Source organism: Psittacula echo (assembly GCF_963264785.1).
Source record: "Psittacula echo genome assembly, chromosome: 3".
In the NCBI taxonomy this organism is placed as follows: domain Eukaryota; kingdom Metazoa; phylum Chordata; class Aves; order Psittaciformes; family Psittacidae; genus Psittacula; species Psittacula echo.
This window is the reverse complement of record NC_137736.1, coordinates 127,563,057-127,585,029: the sequence shown is the minus strand read 5'-3', so window position 1 is coordinate 127,585,029 and position 21,973 is coordinate 127,563,057. Positions and strand designations below refer to the sequence as shown.

General features: G+C 61.1%; 2 protein-coding genes across 14 annotated transcripts in view; one reads left to right on the top strand and one right to left on the bottom strand.

The window, feature by feature from the left end:
- Positions 1-722: 722 nt before the first annotated feature.
- On the top strand, positions 723-12,029 carry LOC308219057 (sodium-dependent proline transporter-like; the record flags this gene model as incomplete). The annotated part of the gene is made up of 18 exons (XM_080613594.1): positions 723-788; positions 2,114-2,321; positions 4,628-4,759; positions 4,873-5,021; positions 5,595-5,635; positions 5,827-5,965; positions 6,036-6,170; positions 6,254-6,357; positions 6,504-6,628; positions 6,732-6,844; positions 7,151-7,285; positions 7,668-7,767; positions 8,153-8,271; positions 8,413-8,586; positions 8,832-8,971; positions 9,903-9,966; positions 10,656-10,914; positions 11,692-12,029. 18 exons carry the CDS (start codon positions 723-725, stop codon positions 12,027-12,029), a joined length of 2,541 nt encoding a protein of 846 aa, XP_080469720.1.
- The window catches only part of STIM1 (stromal interaction molecule 1), a 65,568-nt gene continuing 54,163 nt past the window's right edge, over positions 10,569-21,973 (bottom strand). For 7 of the 13 annotated variants that reach the window (XR_013956379.1, XR_013956380.1, XR_013956381.1 and 4 more), the window contains 2 exons: positions 14,392-20,115; positions 12,926-13,061 (listed from right to left, as the gene is read on the bottom strand). Coding sequence is in view for 6 of the 13 variants with exons in the window: in XM_080612555.1 (XP_080468681.1) it covers positions 12,512-13,061; positions 19,713-20,115 (953 nt within the window). In the remaining 7 variants the exon portion in view is untranslated. Of the gene's footprint in view, positions 13,062-14,391; positions 20,116-21,973 lie in introns of all 13 variants that reach the window. The other 6 variants (XM_080612556.1, XM_080612558.1, XM_080612557.1 and 3 more) reach the window with 3 other exon arrangements.

The window sequence follows — 21,973 nt, the reverse complement described above, 5'->3', positions numbered from 1 at the left end:
TGCCTAAAGGGGCTGCAGGAAACCTGGAGACACAACACAACACATCCGTAGTTCCTCTGCAGAGCTTCTCTGAAGACCAGGCTGGACGGGGCTTGGAGCAAGCTGCTCCATTGGAAGGTGTCCTTGCCTGTGGCAGGGGGTTGGAACTAGAAGAGCTTTAAGGTCCCTTCAACCTAAATCACTGTGATTCCATGATAACCTGGAAAGGGAGATGGAGCCATTCCTGAAGCTGCTCCTCCCTTCCACATGGATGCTGTTCAGCTTGGTGGGGCAGCCGTTCCTTTTGTGTCCCTTCACACCACTCCCCACCTCCTCCTCATGCCTTCATGCCTGCTGGCTTTCATCACTGGATGAAAGCCTGGCATTGCTCTCTGCCTCCTCACACTGCCCTGCAGCAGGGCTGGGATCTTGGCAGTGCACAACCCTGATATCCCAGTGCCCTTACGCGTGAGGGCACCGGGCTGCGCCTGCATCGTGGCTCATCCATGGATGTCTGGGAAGCCCAGTACGAAACCGCATCCCAACAGAGGCTTGATGCTGAGAGAATCATCTCTTGGCTGCAGAAGCAAGCGGGAGGAACCGTTTGCGGGGGCTATTGGCTCCGGGGGGGCTGATGGGGACTCCACTGCAGCCGGGCTGCCTGGGGCGGAGCTGTACCTGCTACAGGTGAGCAGAGCGGAGCGTGGCCGTCCCTCCCCCGGTCCCTCCCTGCCGAGCAGGAAATGCCGGGCACCGGGCACTGCGACGCGCCGGAGCCCCCGACCCCCGCCACGCCACCGGCGCCCACGGTAGGACCGTGCCTGCCCAGAGCCGCGGGGTGCAGTAGCCTCTGATCCCATTGCCGGGATCTGTGGGGTGCAGGAGCCTCAGGTCCCATTGCCAGGACCCGCGGGGTGCAGGAGCCTCAGGTCCCATTGCCAGGACCCGCGGGGTGCAGGAGCCTCAGGTCCCATTGCCGGGACCCGCGGGGTGCAGGAGCCTCAGGTCCCATTGCCGGGCCCCGCGGGGTGCAGGAGCCTCAGGTCCCATTGCCGGGCCCCGCGGGGTGCAGGAGCCCCTGGTCCCGGTGCCGGGACCCGCGGGTGGGGGAAACTGAGTCACAGCAGCACTGGGCTTGCCGGAGGCAGAGCTGGGATGAGAACCCCATGCTGCCGAGGCCCCGTTCTCCATCTCCTGTGGGCTGAGGACACAGCTGGGCTGAGAACAACAGTTTGATCTGCTGTGGCACTGGTACAGATACTCTGGGGGATCCATGTGACCTTCCCAGGGGACAGGACCAGTGCCCAAGGAGCTGGTTCTGGTGGAAGGGATCTGAGCCCCAAGCGTGGTGTTTTCTCGCAGCTCCCTGTGCAGCCCTGTGAGCTGGGCAGCTGTGCTGCAGCCTCATCGGATCCCAAAGCCCTGTAGCCTGCGATATGATAACAACTGGGGCACGAATGTCCCCTTCCCTCTACCCAATGTGCTCATCCCCCCTATAGCAGAGGTGACTCAGGGCCAGGGTGCAGGTCTGGGTCTAGCAAGAGGTGTCCTGCTGGTCCCCCCACCTCTGCCATGCCATACAATGGCCTGCACAGTGTGCACAGCACCAGAACTCTCTTCCCTGAATCCAGCACCTCTTTGCCTTGGTGCTGTGTGAGGTGATGGCTCCAGCCCTTGGCCATGGGTCCCCTGGCCCGGTGCATGGGCAGGATCCTGGCAGAAGTGGGAGCTGGAGGTACAACCATAGACTCACAGGATGGTTTGGGTTGAAGGGACCTTAAAGCTCCTCCATTCCCAACCCCTGCCACGGGCAGGGACCCCTTCCACTGGAGCAGCTTGCTCCAAGCCCCTGTGTCCAACCTGGCCTTGAACACTGCCAGGGATGGGGCAGCCACAGCTTCTCTGGGCACCCTGGGCCAGCGCCTCAGCACCCTCACAGGGAAGAGCTTCTGCCTAAGAGCTCAGCTCAGTCTCCCCCCTGTTCTATCGCTCCCATTTCAGGGAGACCTTTAAAGTCCTTTGGGAACCAGGTCCTTTCTGAGGGAGAGCTTGGCCATGCCCAGCCCTGCCGAGGAGCCTTGTGGGGTCTGGGGGCTGCAGCCAGTGGTTCCTGACACTTTGTTCTCTCCCGCAGGTCAACATCTTCCATACAGAAGCTCCAGCCACTGACCCCACCACCCAGCACTGGCCAGGACCATCCCCTCAGCCCCAGATCTCGGCCTCCAGCGCCCCCCGGGAGACATGGGGCAGGCAGCACGAGTTCCTGCTGTACTGCCTGGGCTACTGCGTGGGGCTGGGCAACATCTGGCGCTTCCCCTACCTGTGCTACCGCAACGGAGGAGGTGGGGAGCCCTGGGAGCTGCTCATCTGCCGGGGAGGGAGGCCAGGGGGCTGGGGAGGGAGAGCGGGACAGCGCTCTCAGGACAGCAAATGGGTGCTGGTGGGATCTGGGATCTTGTGTTGCCCACCCGGACACTTTAATCACACCAACAGGACCACAGGGAGAGGTGCTGGAAGAGTTCAAAGCATCTTCATCAGGGCCTGTAGTGATAGGACAAGGGGAATGGCTTTAACCTGGGAGAGGGGAGACTGAGATGAGCTCTTAGGCAGAAGCTCTTCCCTGTGAGGGTGCTGAGGCGCTGGCCCAGGGTGCCCAGAGAAGCTGTGGCTGCCCCATCCCTGGCAGTGTTCAAGGCCAGGTTGGACACAGGGGCTTGGAGCAAGCTGCTCCAGTGGAAGGGGTCCCTGCCTGTGGCAGGGGCAGGAGGTTGGGAGTGGAGGAGCTTTAAGGTCCTTTCAACCCAACCCGTTCCATGATTCTGTGGTTCTATCTCCCCATGAACCTGCTGGTGGATTCCTCCTGCTGGGGCTGCCCAGAAGGGCTGTAACCTCTGCAGCAGTGTCAGTCCCTCTGCAGTGGTGCCTAGTGCTGTGCATGGTGCATGGAGGTGCCCATCCACTGGAAATCCCATTGAGTTGGGCAGGAGTGGCTGGGAAAGTGGCCAAGCAGGGCAACATCCAGCCACATTCCTGGGCAGTACAAAGTGCAGGGGACTTTGCATGCAGCTGGAGCTGGTGGCAACACGCTGGGATGCAGTGACAAGGCTGTGGGCTGTGAGATGGGAGAAACCTCCCCAAAGGTCATTCCTGAGCCCCTTGCAGCTTCTGCTGCCCTGGTGTTGCCTCCTGTTGCACGCAGCTGGAGTTCCCACGGCTTTGCTGTGCCTCCTGCCCTCTGGCATCTCCCCTTATGCTGGGCATCACAGCATGGGCATCCCCAGATGCTGGTCATCTGCTCTGCTCTGCTGCTGCCTCAGGATCCTGCATGCTCTGGGGCTCACATCTTACCCTCTCAGCATGGTCTGTGTGGCTTTTATTGTGCTAGTTTCCAACACTCACTCCAAATTGCTCAGTTAAATGGCTGGTTTTCCCCACGGATGCTCCTTAAGTCACTGCAACTGAAATAACTCGCTAACAGGCCACCGGAAAGCATGGAGCCAGGAGGGGCTGGGCTCTGCTCCCAAGGAACAAGGGATGGGACAAGAGGAACCGGCCTCAAGCTGCACCAGGGCAGGTTTAGATGGAGCTGAGGAACAATTCCTGCCCCAAAGGGTGCTCAGGCATTGGAACAGGCTGCCCAGGGCAGGGCTGCAGGCACCGTCCCTGCAAGGGTTCACACCCCATGGAGACGAGGCCTCAGTGCCATGGGGCAGTGGTGGCCTTGGCAGGGCTGGGAGCGGTTGCATTGGATGCTCCTGAAGCTCTTTCCAACCCTGTGGTTCCATGACTCCATGGTGTGAGCAGCCCTGGCTCTGGCCCCTGCCCCGCTCCGCTGTGCCCGGTGCCCTCCCCGTCACACTGGGCAGGTGTGGGGCAGCTCCATGGCAGGGCTGGGCTGAGCTTTGCACCTCAGCTCCCAGGGAGGAATTTGTCCCTCAGGGCAGGGCTCAGTGCTGGGTGATGGGGCTGCCGTGCCCTGCGTGGGGCTGGCTGCGGGGCTGGCTGCAGGTCCCTGCGGTGCCTTGTCCTCAGTCCAGAGGCGCTGCACAGCCTGATCAGTGTTAGCATCAAGGCTGCGGAGGGGGAGCAGAGGGGAAGGAGAAGTAGCTGCTTCTGTGGGCGCTGCTGCAGCCCTGGGGTGTGGGGCACCCTGTGACCATGGTTATGGGGTCAGCAGTGGGGTGAGCTGCTCCAGGGGCTTTTGACAAGGGCCTGTAGGGACAGGCCAAGGGGAATGGCTTTAACCTGGGAGAGGGGAGACTGAGCTGAGCTCTTAGGCAGAAGCTCTTCCCTGTGAGGGTGCTGAGGCGCTGGCCCAGGGTGCCCAGAGAAGCTGTGGCTGCCCCATCCCTGGCAGTGTTCAAGGCCAGGTTGGACACAGGGGCTTGGAGCAAGCTGCTCCAGTGGAAGGGGTCCCTGCCTGTGGCAGGGGCTGGAGCTGGATGAGATTTAAGGTCCCACAGCTCTGGGCTTCCCACAACTCTGGAGGGTGCCAGGCTGGAGCCAGCAGCCCCCAGGAGCTCTCCCTGCTCTGCTGCATCCTGCACAGATGTGTCCCTGCTCTGGGTCCAAACCATGCACATTTATCCTTTGCAGAGCCCAGGCTGGTGCCAGCCACCCCTGTGACCTGCTCCTCCTCTTCTCCCAGGTGTCTTCCTCATCCCCTACTTCATCATGCTGCTGGGCATGGGGCTGCCGCTCTTCCTGATGGAGCTGAGCCTGGGCCAGTACGGAGCTGCGGGGCCCATCACTGTCTGGAAGTGCTGCCCGCTCCTGAGAGGTGGGGCTGGGGCACCCTGAACAATGGGGCTGGAGCACCCTGAGCCGTGGGCCCAGGGTCTGTGGGATGCAGACAGGCCCTTGCCTGCTCCCAGCACCCCTCTCCCTGCACAGGCATTGGTGTTTCCATGCTGATCGTGTCCTCCCTGGTGTCCCTCTGCTACAACGTCATCATCGCCTGGGCTTTCTACTACCTGGGCTCCTCCTTCCAGAGCCCCCTGCCCTGGTCCTGCCATGCCCCTGTGAATGTGGGCCTCTGCCAGGTCAGTGTCCAGGGTCTGGTTCCAGGGCAGGATGCTGGAGGGTCAGGCAAGGACCAGGAAAGTCCTGGAGCACAGTGTGATGGGGAAGGGCTGAGGGACCTGGGGGGTTCAGTGTGGAGAAGAGAAGGCTCAGGGGGGACCTGATGGCTCCCTACAAGTGCCTGAGAGGAGGATGGAGCCAGGAGGGGCTGGGCTCTGCTCCCAAGGAACAAGGGATGGGACAAGAGGAACCGGCCTCAAGCTGCACCAGGGCAGGTTTAGATGGAGCTGAGGAACAATTCCTGCCCCAAAGGGTGCTCAGGCATTGGAACAGGCTGCCCAGGGCAGGGCTGCAGGCACCGTCCCTGCAAGGGTTCACACCCCGTGGAGACGAGGCCTCAGTGCCATGGGTTAGTGGTGGCCTTGGCAGTGCTGGCAATGGTTGGACTGGATGAACTTAAAGCTCTTTTCCAGCCTGGTGGATTCTGTGGTCACTGGGAGAAGCTTTGCCCGCAGCAGAAGGGGGGGTCAGGCTGAGCCGGGGCCAGGGGTGATGCTGGGGACGGTGGCAGTGACCGGGGCTCGGTGTTGCAGAACACGTCGGGGAACTCCAGCGCCAGCGACGTCTTCTGGAAGTGAGTCACCCTCCTCCTCCTCCACGTGAGCGCCCCATGCCTGCACCCGGGTCCGGCCCCGCCTCCATGTCCCTGGTCCCTCGGGGCCGGGGCTGAGCCGCGGTGGCAGCACTCGGGGATGCTGGAGGCCCGGTGAGGGGTGAGGACCCTGGGGGTGATGCGGGTCCCGCTGACCCTGTCCCTGCCCGCAGCGAGCGGGTGCTGGGGGTCACCCAGAGCTCCGGCCTCGGGGACCCCGGCGCCGTGCAGTGGCCGCTCGCCCTGTGCCTGCTGGCAGCCTGGAGCCTCGTCTTCCTCTGCACGCTGCGGGGCATCCGCAGCACGGGCAAGGTGAGGAGCGGTGCTCGGGGGCAGCGGAGGAGCTGCCCTGCCCCGGGCTGAGCCGAGCCCTGCCCTGCAGGTCATGTACTTCACAGCCACCTTCCCCTACCTCATCATCCTCGTCCTCATCATCCGTGGGGCCACGCTGGACGGGTCCCTTGATGGCGTCCGCTTCTACCTCTCCTCGGACTGGAGCAGGCTGCAGAGCGTGCAGGTAACCCAGGATGGGGTCCGCAGCAGCAGTGCTGGGCAGGCTGGGCTGGGGTCCTGCAGCCCCCCAACACCATCCTCCCGCAGGTGTGGAGTGATGCGGCCTCACAGATCTTCTACTCACTGGGCATCGGCTTCGGGGGGCTGCTCTCCATGGCCTCCTACAACAGGTTCAACAACAACATCATCCGGTGAGCGGGGGGCACACGGGGAGCCTGTTGGGTTGAATGGGGAGAAGTGGGGTGGTGATGGGGACGTCTGAGCCCCACGGCCCATGGGGATGCCCCCATCTCTCTCCTCACCCCACGGACATGAGGCTGTGACACCCCCTGGGCAGGGACACCCTGGTCATCGCCATTGGGAACTGCTGCACCAGCTTCCTCGCCGGCTTCGCCATCTTCTCGGTGCTGGGGCACATGGCCTGGAGGAAACACGTCCCCGTGGGCAGCGTCGTGGACTCAGGTGTGGGCTCAGGCGCAGGGACTCATCCTGTGCCATGCCAGGGACCTCCCGGTGCTGGCCTGGCCATGGCACATCCCTTCATGGCTGCATCACCTGCCCACAGGCCCCGGGCTGGCGTTCGTGGTGTACCCTGAGGCCCTGTCCCTGCTCCCGGGCTCCCCGTTCTGGTCCAGCCTCTTCTTCCTGATGCTCTTGATGCTGGGAGCGGACACTCTGGTGATTGTCACCTGGGGCAGCCTCATGTCCTGCCCCGTGCGTGGCCCTGGGGTGCTGGGTACACCCTGCCTCGGGCATGCAGGTGGCACGAGGTGCATGGGGCGGGGGTGCGTGGCCCTGTGCATGCGGGGCTGCAGCCGAGGTGATGGGCAGGGATGCAGCTGCATCCCACTGGCACTGGGTGTGGGTTTCTCCATGAGGGATGCACATGGGGACAGTGCCCTGCAAAGTCCCCCTGTGAGACCATCCCCGGTCCAGGGAATGCAGGGTCCAGGACATCCCCCACTGAACATTCCTCATCCTCAGTTTGGGAACATCGAGGGCATCACCACAGCCATCCTGGACGAGTTCCCAGCCCTGCGTGACTGGAGGAGGAAGGCGGCGTTGCTGGGGGGTCTCTGCACTGCCTTCTACCTGCTGGGGCTCCTGCTGGTCACCCAGGTATGGGGTCCCTGCACTCCCACGGTCACCCAGATATGGGGTCCCTGCACCCCTATGGTCACCCAGGTATGGGGTCCCTGCACTCCCATGGTCACCCAGATATGGGGTCCCTGCACCCTTATGGTCACCCAGATATGGGGTCCCTGCACCCCTATGGTCACCCAGATATGGGGTCTCTGCACCCCCATGGTCACCCCGCACCCTTAGGCTGATGCCAGGGTAGAGGATGGGGACAGCCTCCTCTTCCCTCCAGTGTCTGCACAAGGTGGGAGGACACGGGGCTGTGCTGGGCCCTGGCATTGGTGATGTCCATGGCACAGGGTCCCCTGTGCCCACCACACTGGCCCAAGCCGTGCTGACCCCGTCCGTCATCACCTCACAGGGAGGCATCTTCTGGTTCACCCTCATCGACACCTACAGCACCGGCTTCGGGCTCTGCATCGTTGCCCTCTTCATGTGCCTGGGCATCGCCTTCTGCTATGGTGAGGGGAGAGGGTGCTGCAGCCCTGGGCACTGCCGCGGGGTGCTCACAGCACAGGGCAGCCCCTGGCCGCCGGGCTGCCGTGGCTCAGTGTTCCTGGGGCTCACAGCAACCCACGGCCGGGCTCTGCAGGGTGCTTGGGGCTGGGGTGGGAGGGAGTCAGCCCGGTCCTGCTGCGCGTGTGCAGCTCAGCCCCGCAGGGGGACGGTGCAAAGCCCAGTGCGGGTCTCCCTCTCCGGGGGATGCAGTTTCCACCGCACCGCAGTCGTGGTGGATGCTCAGCCCCAGCTCGGGCTGTTGGGGGTGCCCCGGAGCGGCTGCACCCGGCAGGGCCACGCTGGGCACAAGCAGGGTCCTGGCCGTGACCCTCTCCTGGGCTCCTGCAGGCATGAACCAGTTCTGCAGGGACATCGTGGACATGATCTGCCTGTGCCCGCCCTGGTGCAGCCACGCGCTGGGCTACTTCAGAGCGTGCTGGGCCTTCCTCACGCCCTGCCTGCTGCTGGTGAGCGCTTGCCTGGTCCTGGTGCCTCCTGGGCCTCTCTGTGGCTGCTGCAGAGGGTTCGGGGCAGCCTTGGGGGTCCCAGCCCGGCCAGGACCCCTGGGCCGTGGTGTCACATTGCTCCTGCCCGCTCTCGCCCTGCAGTTCACGCTCATCTACACCTTCCTGGACATGAACAACGCGCCCCTGCGCTACGGCACCTACGAGTACCCAGGCTGGGGCACGAGCCTGGGCATCTGCATGGGCGTCCTCACCTGCCTGCAGGTCCCGCTGTGGGCTCTGGTGGCGCTGGGACGCGAGTCAGGGACACTGAGTGACGTGAGTGTGCGGGATGGGGATGGGGATGGGGATGAGGTGGGGGCAAAGCAGGGACTCCCCAGTGCGGGGATGGGGTGGGAGAGGCCAGTGATGGAGCAGGGGTGACGCAGACACTTCCCCAAGAGAGGAAAAGGGCCGGAGGCACAGGACAGAGGGATCTGGGCCCCCCCATGTGCATGCTGGCTGTTGCCCCTTCCCTCAGCCCATGGCGGCTCGGGGCAGCCCCGCTCACCCTCACCCCTCAGCGCTTCCAGAAGGCCAGGCAGCCGCCGCGCTCCTGGAGGTCGGGCTCGGCGCGGGACGTGGCCGGGGATGTCATTGATGTGCCCTTCACCATCACCCTGGCCAGCAGCGACTTCACCGCGGAGCCCCACAGCAGCAGCGGGTGCTGACACCGGCCCCGGGCACCCGAAGATGGGAGCTGCTGGCGATGGGGACACCAGCCCTGGGCTGCTGCTGCTGGCTCCTCCTGTGCCGCCACCATCACCCATGGCAGTGGATGAGAACCACTGACCCCAGCGTGGTTTTAATTCTTCCTCCTGGAAAGGCTCCACAGTGCTCCTGGGGGACATGGAGCAGAACCGGTGCCCGGGCCTCGCTCCAGCCCCTCACCTGCCTCTGGGCATTGTCACTCCCCATTGGAACAGTTCTGGGGCTTCCCTGGCCCCAGTCCAGCGCTCTCCCAGCAGGATGGGCTGGGGGCAGCTTCCAGCCTTGAGCAGGGGCAGCCTGGCCAAGCCCTGAGGAGGCTGTGAGCGTGTGAGACATTGAGGGGCTGGACTGGGGCCAGAGAAGGGCAGCGGAGCTGGTGCAGGGCCTGGAGCCCAAGGGTGATGGGGAAGGGCTGAGGGACCTGGGGGGTTCAGTGTGGAGAAGAGAAGGCTCAGGGGGGACCTGATGGCTCCCTACAAGTGCCTGAGAGGAGGATGGAGCCAGGAGGGGCTGGGCTCTGCTCCCAAGGAACAAGGGATGGGACAAGAGGAACCGGCCTCAAGCTGCACCAGGGCAGGTTTAGATGGAGCTGAGGAACAATTCCTTCCCCAAAGGGTGCTCAGGCATTGGAACAGGCTGCCCAGGGCAGGGCTGCAGGCACCGTCCCTGCAAGGGTTCACACCCCGTGGAGACGAGGCCTCAGTGCCATGGGGCAGTGGTGGCCTTGGCAGTGCTGGGAGCGGTTGCACTGGATGAGCTTAAATGGCTTTTCCAACCTGGTTGATTCCATGATTCTTGGGAGAATCTTTGCCTGCAGCAGTAGAGGAGGGTCAGGGTGGTCTTTTCCAATGCAGCTGATTCTGATTCTGTCTTTGCTGCTGCAGGAATAAAGATCCATTTTCCAGAGCGCTGTTGCTGTGTGCTGCTGACTGGGGTGGGGATGTCCATGTGTGGCAATGCCCATGGAGCTGCATGTGCTGGCCACCCCACTCGCCCCTGTGCCACAGGGTGCCACCACCCCCTGGGTTCATCACACACTTGGTTATAACTGGAAAACCCCATTCAGCTCCCCTAGCCCCTGCCTGTAGGGCCAGGCCAAGGGGAATGGCTTTAACCTGCCCGAGGGGAGACTGAGATGAGCTCTTAGGCAGAAGCTGTTCCCTATGAGGGTGCTGAGGCGCTGGCCCAGGGTGCCCAGAGAAGCTGTGGCTGCCCCATCCCTGGCAGTGTTCAAGGCCAGGTTGGACACAGGGGCTTGGAGCAAGCTGCTCCAGTGGAAGGTGTCCCTGCCCGTGGCAGGGGTTGGAGCTGGGGGAGCTTTAAACTCCCTTCCACCCAACCTATTCCATGTGCGGGTGATTTACGGCCAACCCAAGCAGCATGGGGTCAGTTTTGGTGCTGAGGAGCTGGGTGTGATTCAGACCCCACGGAGAGGATGGCACCAGGCTGTGGCTGCTGGGGGCACAGTCCCCAGGGAGATCCCCACCACAGGCAAGCATCAAATGGACCCCATCAGGGAAGGGCTGGAAGCAGGAGCAGCAGCCGCGGGCTCGTAAAATAGACTACATGCTTTATTGGATTTAAAAGTTTTATGAAATGACCCCCCCAAATAAAATAACCTAAAACACCATCCTCAGGAGTTGGCAGATGCAGCAACAGTCGCCGTGCGCCGGGTCCCCAACCCCCTGCTCCAGGTCTCCGCCACCACCCGCAGCTCCAGCCTGGGCCCCCCCTTGTCCCGGGGCACCCGCGGGCCCCCCCCCCGGGGCGTCCCTCCCTTCCCATGCGCGGGAATCAGGCACTTAGTCATGGAGAGGAATTGTTCACGCCTCAAAGCAACAGTGGGATTGTCACCTACCAGCTACGGAACACGGGACATGCGTGAGCCCCCCGTGGGTCAGACACGTGTCACTGTGCAAAGCAGGTCCCAGCATCCTGCCCGCCTCCTCCTCCTCCTCCTGCATCCTCCTCGGAAGCAGCACAGCTCGGGATGTGTGGGATGGTGGCGCAGGGGTTGGGATGGAGGGACAGGAGGGGACAGGGACCCCCGGCCTGGTGCAGAGCTCAGGGGGTCACATCGTGCCAGGCAGCCACCATGAGGAATGCAGGAGGCTCTGCTGGCAGCCCTGGCACTGGGATTGGCCCTGGGATGGAGCAGGACTCATCCCTCAGGGTGGGATCAGCTCTATGGATGGAGAAGCACTCATCCCTGGGGATGGAGCAGGATCCATCCCCAGTGATGGATCAGCCCTGGGAATGGAGCAGGACTGAGCCCTGGGAATAGGCTCAGCCCTGGGACAGAGCGAGGCTCATCCCTAGGGACAGGCTCACCCCTGCGATGGAGCTGGGCCTGGCCCCAGTTACTGCCCAGACCTGGGTACTCCCCACAGCATCCAGACCTGCAATGGGGGACATGTGCTGAGAGAAGGGCTCAGGCCTGCAGGATGCAACCCGCAGAGGGAGGACAGGAGCTGCTGATCCCCGGGGAGTAGCTTAGGATGGACAAAGACCCACCACGGGCTGTGTCCGTGCCCAACAGCAGCAGGGCCCCCAGGCTGACCCCATGTCTGGATCCAGAGACCCCCGCTCGCTCTCTCCAGCCCTGCCAAACCGGGACACGGGGACAAGGGATGGCTCCCGCACCCCGGACCCCCTCCATTTGTGTGGCTGCAGCAGCTGGACCCAGCTCTGCACCCAAGGGCAGCCCCTTCCCTCGGTGCTCCCCATCCCTGGGTCCCATCAAGACATGCCCGGTTCGGAGGAGCTCCTCAGAAGCTCTCCTTGCAAGTGAAGATGAGGCCACGGCTCCCCCCCACAGGACCCCCCCCCCGCACACAGTGCTCCAGAGCACAGACCCTGCGGTGCTGCGACCACCCCGGGATGCGGGATGCAAGATGCGCGTCAGGGCCACGCTGCAGGCAGAGCTCCCGGTGCACAAGTACCAGCGAGGGCAGAGCCGCCCCCCTCGGAGGGCGTTCGACTGCTCCTGCTTACCGAGAGCGCACCCATAGGGACCCCCCCCTCCCGGCCAGGCCGCAGCGATGGGGCCGGGGTGGGGAAGGGGCCGGGACACGAGAACCGTTGTGGTGCCCACAGGCAGGTCCCGAGCCGGGAGCGGGGCCGCTTCCCCCCCGAGCGCCCCCGGCGCGGGCAGGGGTGGGAGCGGCGGAAGGACCAAAAACCCAACGGAAAGGACAAAACCCGGGCTGAGACCGAGCCCGAGCCCTGCCGCGGGCGGGCGGCGGGGGCGCGGGGGCTGAAGCCATGCACAGCAAAGCCAAGGGACCGCAGCAGCCGGCGGCAGGGGGGGGCTCCTCGGGGGGGGGGGGGGGGGGGCGGCGGCTTCGTCCTCGCTCTCCTTCTCCAAGATGAGGAAATAAATAAAGTGCGGCGGCTGCTCCCGCGCGGGGGGGCCGGGATCGCTGCGCTCCCGGTGCGCGGCCGCCCCAGCGCCGCTCCTGTGCGGGCTCCTCGTCCCCCCCCTCCCCTCCTCCTACTTCTTGGGCTTCTTGAAGATCTTCAGCGGGAACTTCTTCCTGCTCGGGCCCAGCTCGGCCTCGTCGCCCGTGGCGCTGCTGTCCTCGTCCCCCGCGCTCTTCTTGGCAGCCAGCTGCGGGATGCGGGTGCTCTTGGCGCTGCCGGCGCGGCAGTCAGAGGTGGGGGAGGGCGTGTCGGGCTCGGTGGAGCTGGGGCTGTGCGAGCGGGAGCCCTCCGGGTGGCTGAGCCTGGCGGGCGCCGGGTGGCTCCCCTCGGCCGGCCCGCACGGCTTCTCCAGGCCGTGGTTCACCATCAGCATCTTCTTCAGCACCAGCGGGCTCTCGGGCAGCCGCTCCGGCAGCGCCGCCGGGCCGCAGGCATCCCCCTGCCGGCTGCCGCCGTTGGGGGTGGCCGCGGCGCTGGCCGGGTGGCCGGGGACAGCCTCCTCGATGGAGCGGGTCAGCAGGTTGGGCCGCGCAGCCAGCAGCTTGGGCGCCGAGCTGGGGATGCGCTGGTGCTCGCTCAGGTGCGGGATGGAGGACTCGGAGTCGCAGCGAGTCAAGTCTCTGCGGCAAAAGAAGGTGGAAGGAGAGAAACGGCGTCAGAGCCACCGAGCCGGGACATGGTCCCGACCCCTCCACACGTGGATGCAGCAGCCATGGGCAGTGCAGGGATATCCCTCGGGGCAGCCCCATCCCATGGCAAGAGTGCGGATACCCCTTGGGCCAGCCCCGGCCCATGGGGCAGTGCAGGGAACCCTCCTGAAGGCAGCCCCATCCTGTGCTGGTGGCTTGCAGTGAGCCATGGGAGCAGGATCAGGACAGCCCATTGCTCCCACTGCCTCATCCATGGTTCTGCTGCTGTCCCAGTGCCAGGACACTGTGTTGGGCACCCCTGGGGATGGGGGGACTCATCCAGCCCAGGACATGGAGCAAAGGGACCCCCCAGTGCAGAGGGCTGCTCGCTGCCTGCACCGACCTTTGCTTATCCCACGGGGAAGCTGGAAGGAAGCACTTGGACATGGAGGCAGAACCAGAGGGATGGAGGCCCTGATCCATGCGGCAGCAGCAAGTGCCCAGCCCTGAGCTCATGGGTCCAAAGGCAGCAGCTGTGGCTGCAGCCACTGGGCAACCTCAGCCGGGGCTCGTTGGATGCTGCCGGGCTGTGCTGAGCCATCAGCTCCCTCCCATTCCCTGCAACCACTCTGGATCCCGGTGGAGTCAGGCCCTGCAGCACCCAGCATCGCAAAGCCCTGACCTCGATGCTCTTCCAGCTGCAGCACTGGGGGCTCCTTCCTCAGGGGGTTCCTCTGCACTTCTCAGCTCACACCCACATGTGTGTGCTGCTGCCCTGCCCCCGGAGCCGCTGCCCCGTTATTCCTGGGGGAGCCAGGCACAAACTTCTAATGCCGGCAGCAGGAATTAGAGGTCCATCGCTCCCCATGCCATGCCTGAGCTGCTGCCTGCAGACCCTCTGCTGCACAGTGGTTTGTGCCCCCCAAGCCTGGTGCCACTTGGGGTTGCAAACGGTGCTTAAGAGAGCATTGTTGTCCAGCCTGAGGAGCTCCCATGCCCTTTTGGATGTGGAGAGTGGGAGGCAGGAGAAGGGAGAAATGGGGATTCCCACATGGCTGCTGGACCCGACATCCCCATGGTCCCTGCTGAAACGTGGAGCTGGACCAAGAGCTCTGGCTGCCACCTACCCTAACGCTGGCCTCAAGGCTTGGGTGCCACAAGGCCACCAGCCCTGGCACTGAGGGGTAACAGGGGACCTGTCCTCTGCTTCACCCATAGCCTGTGCTGGCCAGAGGCGAGGAGTATGGAATGGGAAAGGGGAATGGAGAGAAGAGAAACGAGGAGAAGCAGAAGGGTGTGAGAAGGGAAGGGAGGTGCTCACCGGTTCCTCAGCCCTGGCTGTTCCCAGCACAGAGCCCCCCATGCGGCCAAGCCCTGGGATGTGTTTCACTGTGTCCTGCCTCAGCACCAAACGACCCAGCACAGCATGAGGAGCGCCTGGATCCTCTTCTACCGCATCACCACCACCAGTAACATCAGGGTTTGGAGGCAGCAAAAGAGGCAAGGCAAGATGAGAGAAAGAGCTCTCACTGCAGAGGAGGCTCCCAGGCAGGGCAGAGAGGATGCTCAGGAGGTGACAGCAGCACAACGTCACCCAGTGCAACTGCACAGCACAAGGTGTGGTGAGAGGCAGGAAAGATTCTCCTCAGATCATCACCCCCGGGATGGGAACAAGGGTGGGTTTTAACTAAACCAACTGAATAAACCTGGGTCCTTGTTGAACTGCTCCACAGGGACACAAGGAGAAAAGGGGTACTGAAAACCCTCGGGGGTGGACAGGATCCAGCGCAGGATCTGCTGAGAGCCCAGGAGTGGAGATGGGCTTGGAGCAAGCTGCTCCAGTGGAAGGGGTCCCTGCCCGTGGCAGGGGTTGGAGCTGGAGGAGCTTTAAGGTCCCTTCAACCCAAACCAGTCTGGGATTCTGTGCTAGGGGAGATGTGAATCCAGGGGGACACGACTCCCTGGGGCACACTGGCTTTGCTGGAGAACAAGGAGAAGGTGATACTCCTGAGCCCAGCAGTGGGACAAGAGGGGAGGAAAGAACATCACCAGGATAATGGCAGTCATTCTTGGAGAGGCTCAGCCAAAAAGGGCTGGTTTTTGCGTTACACTGGATGACCTTTGTTCGAAGGTCTCTTCCAACCCAAACTATTCTAGGATTCTATCCCACTGATTTTCACAGGGGTGATGCTCCTGAACCGTGTGGCACAGCTCAAGAGGAAATGGTGGCTCAGGACAGAGCCAGCCTCGACGGGATCACGGGAAGGTGCCTTCAGAGGAAGCACTTCTGTGGTGCAGCAGGAGCTACCAAACTCTCATCCTCCTGGAAAGCTCAGGCCACCAACTGAGCATGGAAATACTCAGGAGCCTCACATCAGCACGTTCCTCAATCCCAGCTGCGCCGCCGCAGCGCTCGTGGCTTTCTGTGTAACGTGGCTGGGGACACTGACAGTCTATGAGACCAAAGCCAACGTGTTCACCTGCGTGAAGGCAGGATGCTCGTGCTGCTGCTGTTCTACCCGCTTCCACCTGCGCTTCCTACTGTGCTGCCCCAGGAACCTGCACCCACCATGGCGAGAGGGTGAGGAAATGGGAATGGGCTGACTTAGCAAAGGAAAGAAGCAGAGATCAAAGCATGGAGTAAGGAAAGACTGGCAGTGGTGGAGGAAGAGGGGACAGGGCAGGAGGATGAGGGGGTGACAGAGCATCAATACACATTTTGCCTCAACTCTGCAGCCCAGTGAGTGTTTCCCCGGGTGGCCCCACTCTCTGCACCCCAGGACATGGGCTGCAGGAAAGCCCAGGGTGACTGACATGAAAGCTGGGCTTGGCCCATCAGCCTCACACAGACCTTGCTGCACATACCATCTCCTGCCCTTCACCAGCAATACCCACAGCTGCACAGCCACAGCCTATCTGTGTATATATATATATACACATATATAGGCACTAGCCCAGCAAAGGCTTCCCCTATGGCAGAATCAGATTTGCCATATGGCTGTTATTTCACTGTGCCCACCCTGCCACAGTCTGAGGCTTTAGAAAGGGCTTGACATTGCAAATCCCAAATTCCACTCTGTACAGCTGTGAATGATGCTTTCTGCTGGAGTCACTGGTAAAGGGGCTCCAGGAAACCAGAAGAGGGGCTTTGGACAAGGGCCTGTAGGGACAGGCCAAGGGGAATGGCTTGAACCTGCCACAGGGGAGACTGAGATGAGCTCTTAGGCAGAAGCTCTTCCCTGTGAGGGTGCTGAGGCGCTGGCCCAGGGTGCCCAGAGAAGCTGTGGCTGCCCCATCCCTGGCAGTGTTCAAGGCCAGGTTGGACACAGGGGCTTGGAGCAAGCTGCTCCAGTGGAAGGGGTCCATGGCAGGGGATTGGGACTGGAGGAGCTTTAAGGTCTCTTCCAACCCAAACCATTCCATGATTCTATGCTTACTGACACTCTCCTTTTGCTTTGGCTTCCAGCTCCCATCCCTGCTGGAATAGGGCCACTGGCATGGGGATTTGGTCCTACACTCCCATCTCCATCAGGTTTATCCCAATGAAGCAGGCTCTGGCAGCAGAAACCTCTGTGCACGCAGCAGCCTCCAACCCCTCTCCCCCTCCCAGGGACACCCAGTCCCCAGCATGGACATTAACAGCCACACAGCAGCCCTGGAAATGGGAACAGCTCTGACCTTATTTGCACCGGATCCTCTGAAGCCAATTGCAAAAGAGAAGCAAAGAGTGAGGAGTTCAGGAAAGCAACTCGCGGCCACGCGCTGGCCTTGCCTGGAGAGCAGCTCCCTACCAGGTGAGCCCCACACAGCTTGCACAGGCAGGAGCGACCCCAAGCTGAGAGCTGCGGGGATCAGCTTGGCTGAGGTGGTTTCTCTCCTGGGGTCCCACCAACACCGGCATCTGCTGGGTACGAGAGAGGCTAAAGCGATGCAGCAGCCCAGCGCTCCCCTCCTAACGGGAGCCAGGGATGGGGGGGTTCCGTTCTCATCCTTGCCAATGACTTCCTGGAAGCCTCTCTCAGCCTCAGCTTCCCCATCTGTTCTGCTGGCCTCTTTGGGAGGCCTTGGAGCTCGAGGGATGCATGGAAGGGCCTCCAAGACCGGTTACATGAAAGAGAAAGAGTGAGCCATTGGCTCGTGCAGCGGCTTGCCTCCGCGGCGCTGCTTCTGAGGAAGCATCTGAGCGGGATCTGCTGGTGATGCAGTTGGACAAAAAACCAAAAGCAACAAAGTAAGAAGACATTTGGGCACCCAGTTCTTCATTTCTGCCTCCTGAAATGAACGGAGAATGGATGGGGATGGATTTGGAGGCATCTGTTATTGTGGAGCTGAAGCACAGGGGAAGTTCTCACTCCGCAAAACTCCGCTGCTAAAGCAATAATCCTGCACCACCAGATGGTCTTTGCTATGGGAAGAGAGAGAACCCAGTCCTACCTTCCACTGAGGCTACTAAGTGCCCGTGGGGAACAAGGAGATGACCTGTTAATTGTCTCCTAACGACCTCCCAGCACCATTTGCCGTCAAAGGGGATCCCAAAGTCATCCCACACTTCCCTCTGCCACTCTCAGGGGACTGAGACTTCACCCTGGTCAGCAATTAAGTGTCACAGCCTCTGCTGCAAAAAGAAATGATGTTTATCCAGCTATTCCTGAAGCAGTTCCCAGCCCTCACGCTGCTGGGATGAGCCTCCTTCCCATCGAGGCAGGAAGGTCGATGACAAACAGGGAATGTGTGATGCTACCAGAAGCATTCCCAGCTTTATCAGTCAAACTGGGGCAGCTGTGCTCAAGTAGGCAGTGATTCATTTCAGTTCTAATTGCACTCCTCCTCTTAATCCCAAACCGAACCTCACTGAATTAACCCAGACGTTGCTCTTTAACTGCTGCTCATTGTGGGGAAGTACAGGAATTCCCCTGTCTCAATATTCCAGAATCCCACTGCCTGGGGCTGGGGGATGCTCTGGTCCAAGCAGCAGCTCAGCTTCCAGACCCACAAATTACCAAGGGGTGAGACATCCACAACAGAGACACCAGGAGACACCTACACCCACGGGCAGAGGTCCCTATGGATAAAAGGAACAATGGTACAGCGTGCTGGGATGAATGAAGAAGTGGTGACCAGGAATGTTGTCCTGCCTGGATAAATAAACATGGAAGGACGTTGCCCCTCTCAGCTTCCTCGCTGGGGGACTTCCAGCCCTTTCCCAGAGCCAGTTCCCTAACCCTGAGGATAAGGAGAGCACTTTGAGTTTCACCAAGGAGAAAGCACAGAACGGAGATGGAACAACTGAGCCATGGTCACAGGCAGCTCCCGGGAGGATGGTGCTGGGACACTGACACAGGGTGCCCAGAGAAGCTGTGGCTGCCCCATCCCTGGCAGTGTTCAAGGCCAGGTTGGACACAGGGGCTTGGAGCAAGCTGCTCCAGTGGAAGGGGTCCCTGCCCATGGCAGGGGTTGGAGCTGGAGGAGCTTTAAGGTCCCTTCAGCCCAACCCATTCCTTGATTCAATGACTCCTTGAAGGCCCATCACAGCCCTTCCACCGTCTGCTTCAGCACTGACACCACTGAGCGCCCGCAACAGCCTGAATCCTGTGGTCTCCAACCACACAAACCCCACACCCCGCTCACCCCTTAGGCAAGGGTTCAAGTGAAGCTCCTGCCTGCACTCAGGCTCACACAGCGCTCTGGAGCTGGATGCATCCATGCCCCGGGTGGGGGGAGCACCTCCAGCACTGCTGCCTGTGGACCTCATTCAGAAGAAAGCCCCCAGAGCTGCCCAGGGAAGGTGATCCTCTGCTTGGGGTGCAGAACATCTGAGCTTGGGATGGCTGCTGGAGGCCGCCTCACTGCACTCCAGTTAGACCAGACAGGAGTCCCCTATCCATGGCTCACCCAATCATTCACCTCTCCAGTGCCAGCAGGTGAATCAGGACAGATCAGGGATTTAGGGATGTGAATGGGTCCTACTGTACACAGGTCTCCAAAGAGCCTTCGCTTGGCTGTTACTACTGAAAAGGATTAAGTTAAACCAGTGATCCAGCAATAAGAAGCTCAACTCCCTCCTCATTAGCTCCTCAGCCCAAACACAGCCATGACTCATCCCCTACCAACAGTAACCCCAAAACACAAAACTCCTGAATGCTTTCTGCCGCCTCCTGGACACAGCACAAACTTCAGCCCCTCCCTCAGCACCAACTCCTATCTCCTGGGAGCCACCCATCGTGTTTCCTTTGCAATTCGCTTGTGAAGACCCCAAGGGAGTCAAGGTTTCAAATAAGGTCAGCGTTTGCTTGGTTAGTTGTTACCTTTGTTCTCCCAGGAGCATCCCCCAAGGGAAAGACCAACTGATTCAGCGGTACCAAGTGCCCAGGAGCTCTCTTTGGCTTAGCTACAGTTAAACAAGCACTCCTCATGGGCTGTGCACCCACTGAGCTCCCAGCTACGAGGGGATGGACCATGGAGCACTCCTTAGAGGGTCCACTGGCACGGGAGAGCGGTTGGAGAAACAAACATGTGGGTAAGTCATGAAATGAAGGCCCAAAAGGAAAGGGCAGAAGGAATGTGGGGGAGAGAGCACCCGAGCAAGCACCAGCTCTGCGACACAGCAGGCAAGAGGGAGCTAGAAAAGAAAGAGCAGTATACCCAGAGCTCTCAGTGCGACAGCGAACTCCAGAGGTGACATCAGGAGGGGGTAGATCAGGGATGGAGTCCGTCTGGAGGAAGTAAGAGGAGGTGGTGTGATGGTAATAGAGAGGGTGGACATGGCAAGCAGGAGCAGATGCAGTGGAGGTGGATGAGGAGGAGCAAGAGGTGGAGGAGGTGGTGGCGGCGGCAGGTGATGGGCTGGTGCCGGGCAGGTCGGAACTCAAGGACTGTCCAGAGGAGAGGCTGTGCACTCGGCGGAGGGAGACTCTGCCTGCCCGGTACTGGGCCGGCTGCCCCGGCTCATTCTGGCCTTGCACGTAACTCTCTACCAACCTCTGCGATCCATGGGCGTGCTGGGGGTCCACCAGGCGCTGGCGAACTGTGCTGGGCAAGGCAGGAGCTGCAGGAGACAAAGGGGACAACACTGAAGGAGCTGCAAAGACACCGTGCATCACATCAGCTGCCACGGCGGTCACCCCACCTTGTGCTACAAGTTACAGTGCTTTGATGCAGAAGCAGCATTAAGGTGGTGCTACTGCTCCACATGCTGGATTAATGCCCAGCCCATGGAAAACTCTGACATTCCTGATGTAGGTGCTTTCTGAACACCTTATCTGATCATCTTGCTCCAAGCAGAAAGTGGCTGCGTGATTCATCCTGCCCAAGTTGACATCAGAGCTACCACCCAGGCTCCCTTCGGAGCACAAGTCAAATTGGTACTTTCAGGGCATGATTCATCCCACCCAAACACAGACATTGAAACCCTTCGGGTGCTTCATGCCTTGGTAGTGCCCAGAGAAGCTGTGGCTGCCCCATCCCTGGCAATGTTCAAGGCCAGGTTGGACACAGGGGCTTGGAGCAAGCTGCTCCAGTGGAAGGGGTCCCTGCCCGTGGCAGGGGTTGGAGCTGGAGGAGCTTTAAGGCCCCTTCAACCCAAATCAGACTGTGGTTCTCTCACCATAATGATCTTCCAGGCCACCCAGTCCTACCTGCCCAGTAATGGCAGTCAGGGACCTGAGCCTGTTCCCTACCCCACCTCTGCACAGCACCTACACACCGAGCTGGAGCCAGGGTCTGCCTGCACAGAGGCAGAGGGAGGCTCCTTCCCTACACGGCCATTTCTGGTACTCATCTCCACCAGCAGAGCATTGCAGATGGAAAACCAAGGATCCAGAGGGCTGCATCTCCACCCTGCACACAACCAGGGGGGTTGTATTTAACCCACTAGCTGTGATTTCCATACAAAACATTCCTTCCTTGGCAGGAGATAAGGTGTTCAGGTTGGTTCAGGATTTCTTACATACATAACAAATGGATGTACAAATGGGTTAAAAAGATGAAGAGAGGAAAGCTGAGAATGGAGTGGAAAGAGAGATCCTTTGGGAATCAAAGAACCAGCAAATCACTGCTATAAACCCCGACAGCTGGAACACCCATCTCCTGCAGCTCAGCTGACCTCAACAGTCACACCGAGGGATCCCAGCTGGGCTGTATTTCAAGTGGAAGAAGGGATGAGCAGGAATAACTCAGGCAGCTTTGCTGCTGGCACATCCCTGGGGTGAATTACAGTTCCCCTCACAGGGTCCCACCGCCCAGGTTTGCTGCTTCTCACTTTACTGCACTGCCCATGAAGAACCTTCCCCTGGAGCTCCTGACACCATCCACATTATAGTTCAAGAGTTTTATTTCTCTTAAGAGCTGCAGAGCTGAATTAAGTAAAAACAAGTTATGTGGAGTCAAGGTGGGAACAAAACCCCTTGCTCTGGTGGGGGCTGCAGGAAACTGCTCCTGTGGATGGACAGGGACCTGGGGCTGTTGGAGTGAGTCCAGAGGAGGCCATGGAGATGCTGCGAGGGCTGGAGCAGCTCTGCTCTGGAGCCAGGCTGAGAGAGCTGGGCTGGGGCAGCCTGGAGAAGAGAAGGCTCCTGAAGGGGAGACCTGAGAGCAGCTCCAGTGCCTAAAGGGGCTGCAGGAAACCTGGAGAGGGGCTTGGGACAAGGGCCTGTAGGGCCAGGCCAAGGGGAATGGCTTGAACCTGCCCGAGGGGAGACTGAGATGAGCTCTTAGGCAGAAGCTCTTCCCTGTGAGGGTGCTGAGGCACTGGCACAGGGTGCCCAGAGAAGCTGTGGCTGCCCCATCCCTGGCAGTGTTCAAGGCCAGGTTGGACACAGGGGCTTGGAGCAAGCTGCTCTATGGAAGGGGTCCCTGCCTATGGCAGGGGTTGGAGCTGGAGGAGCTTTAAGGCCCCTTCCAACCCA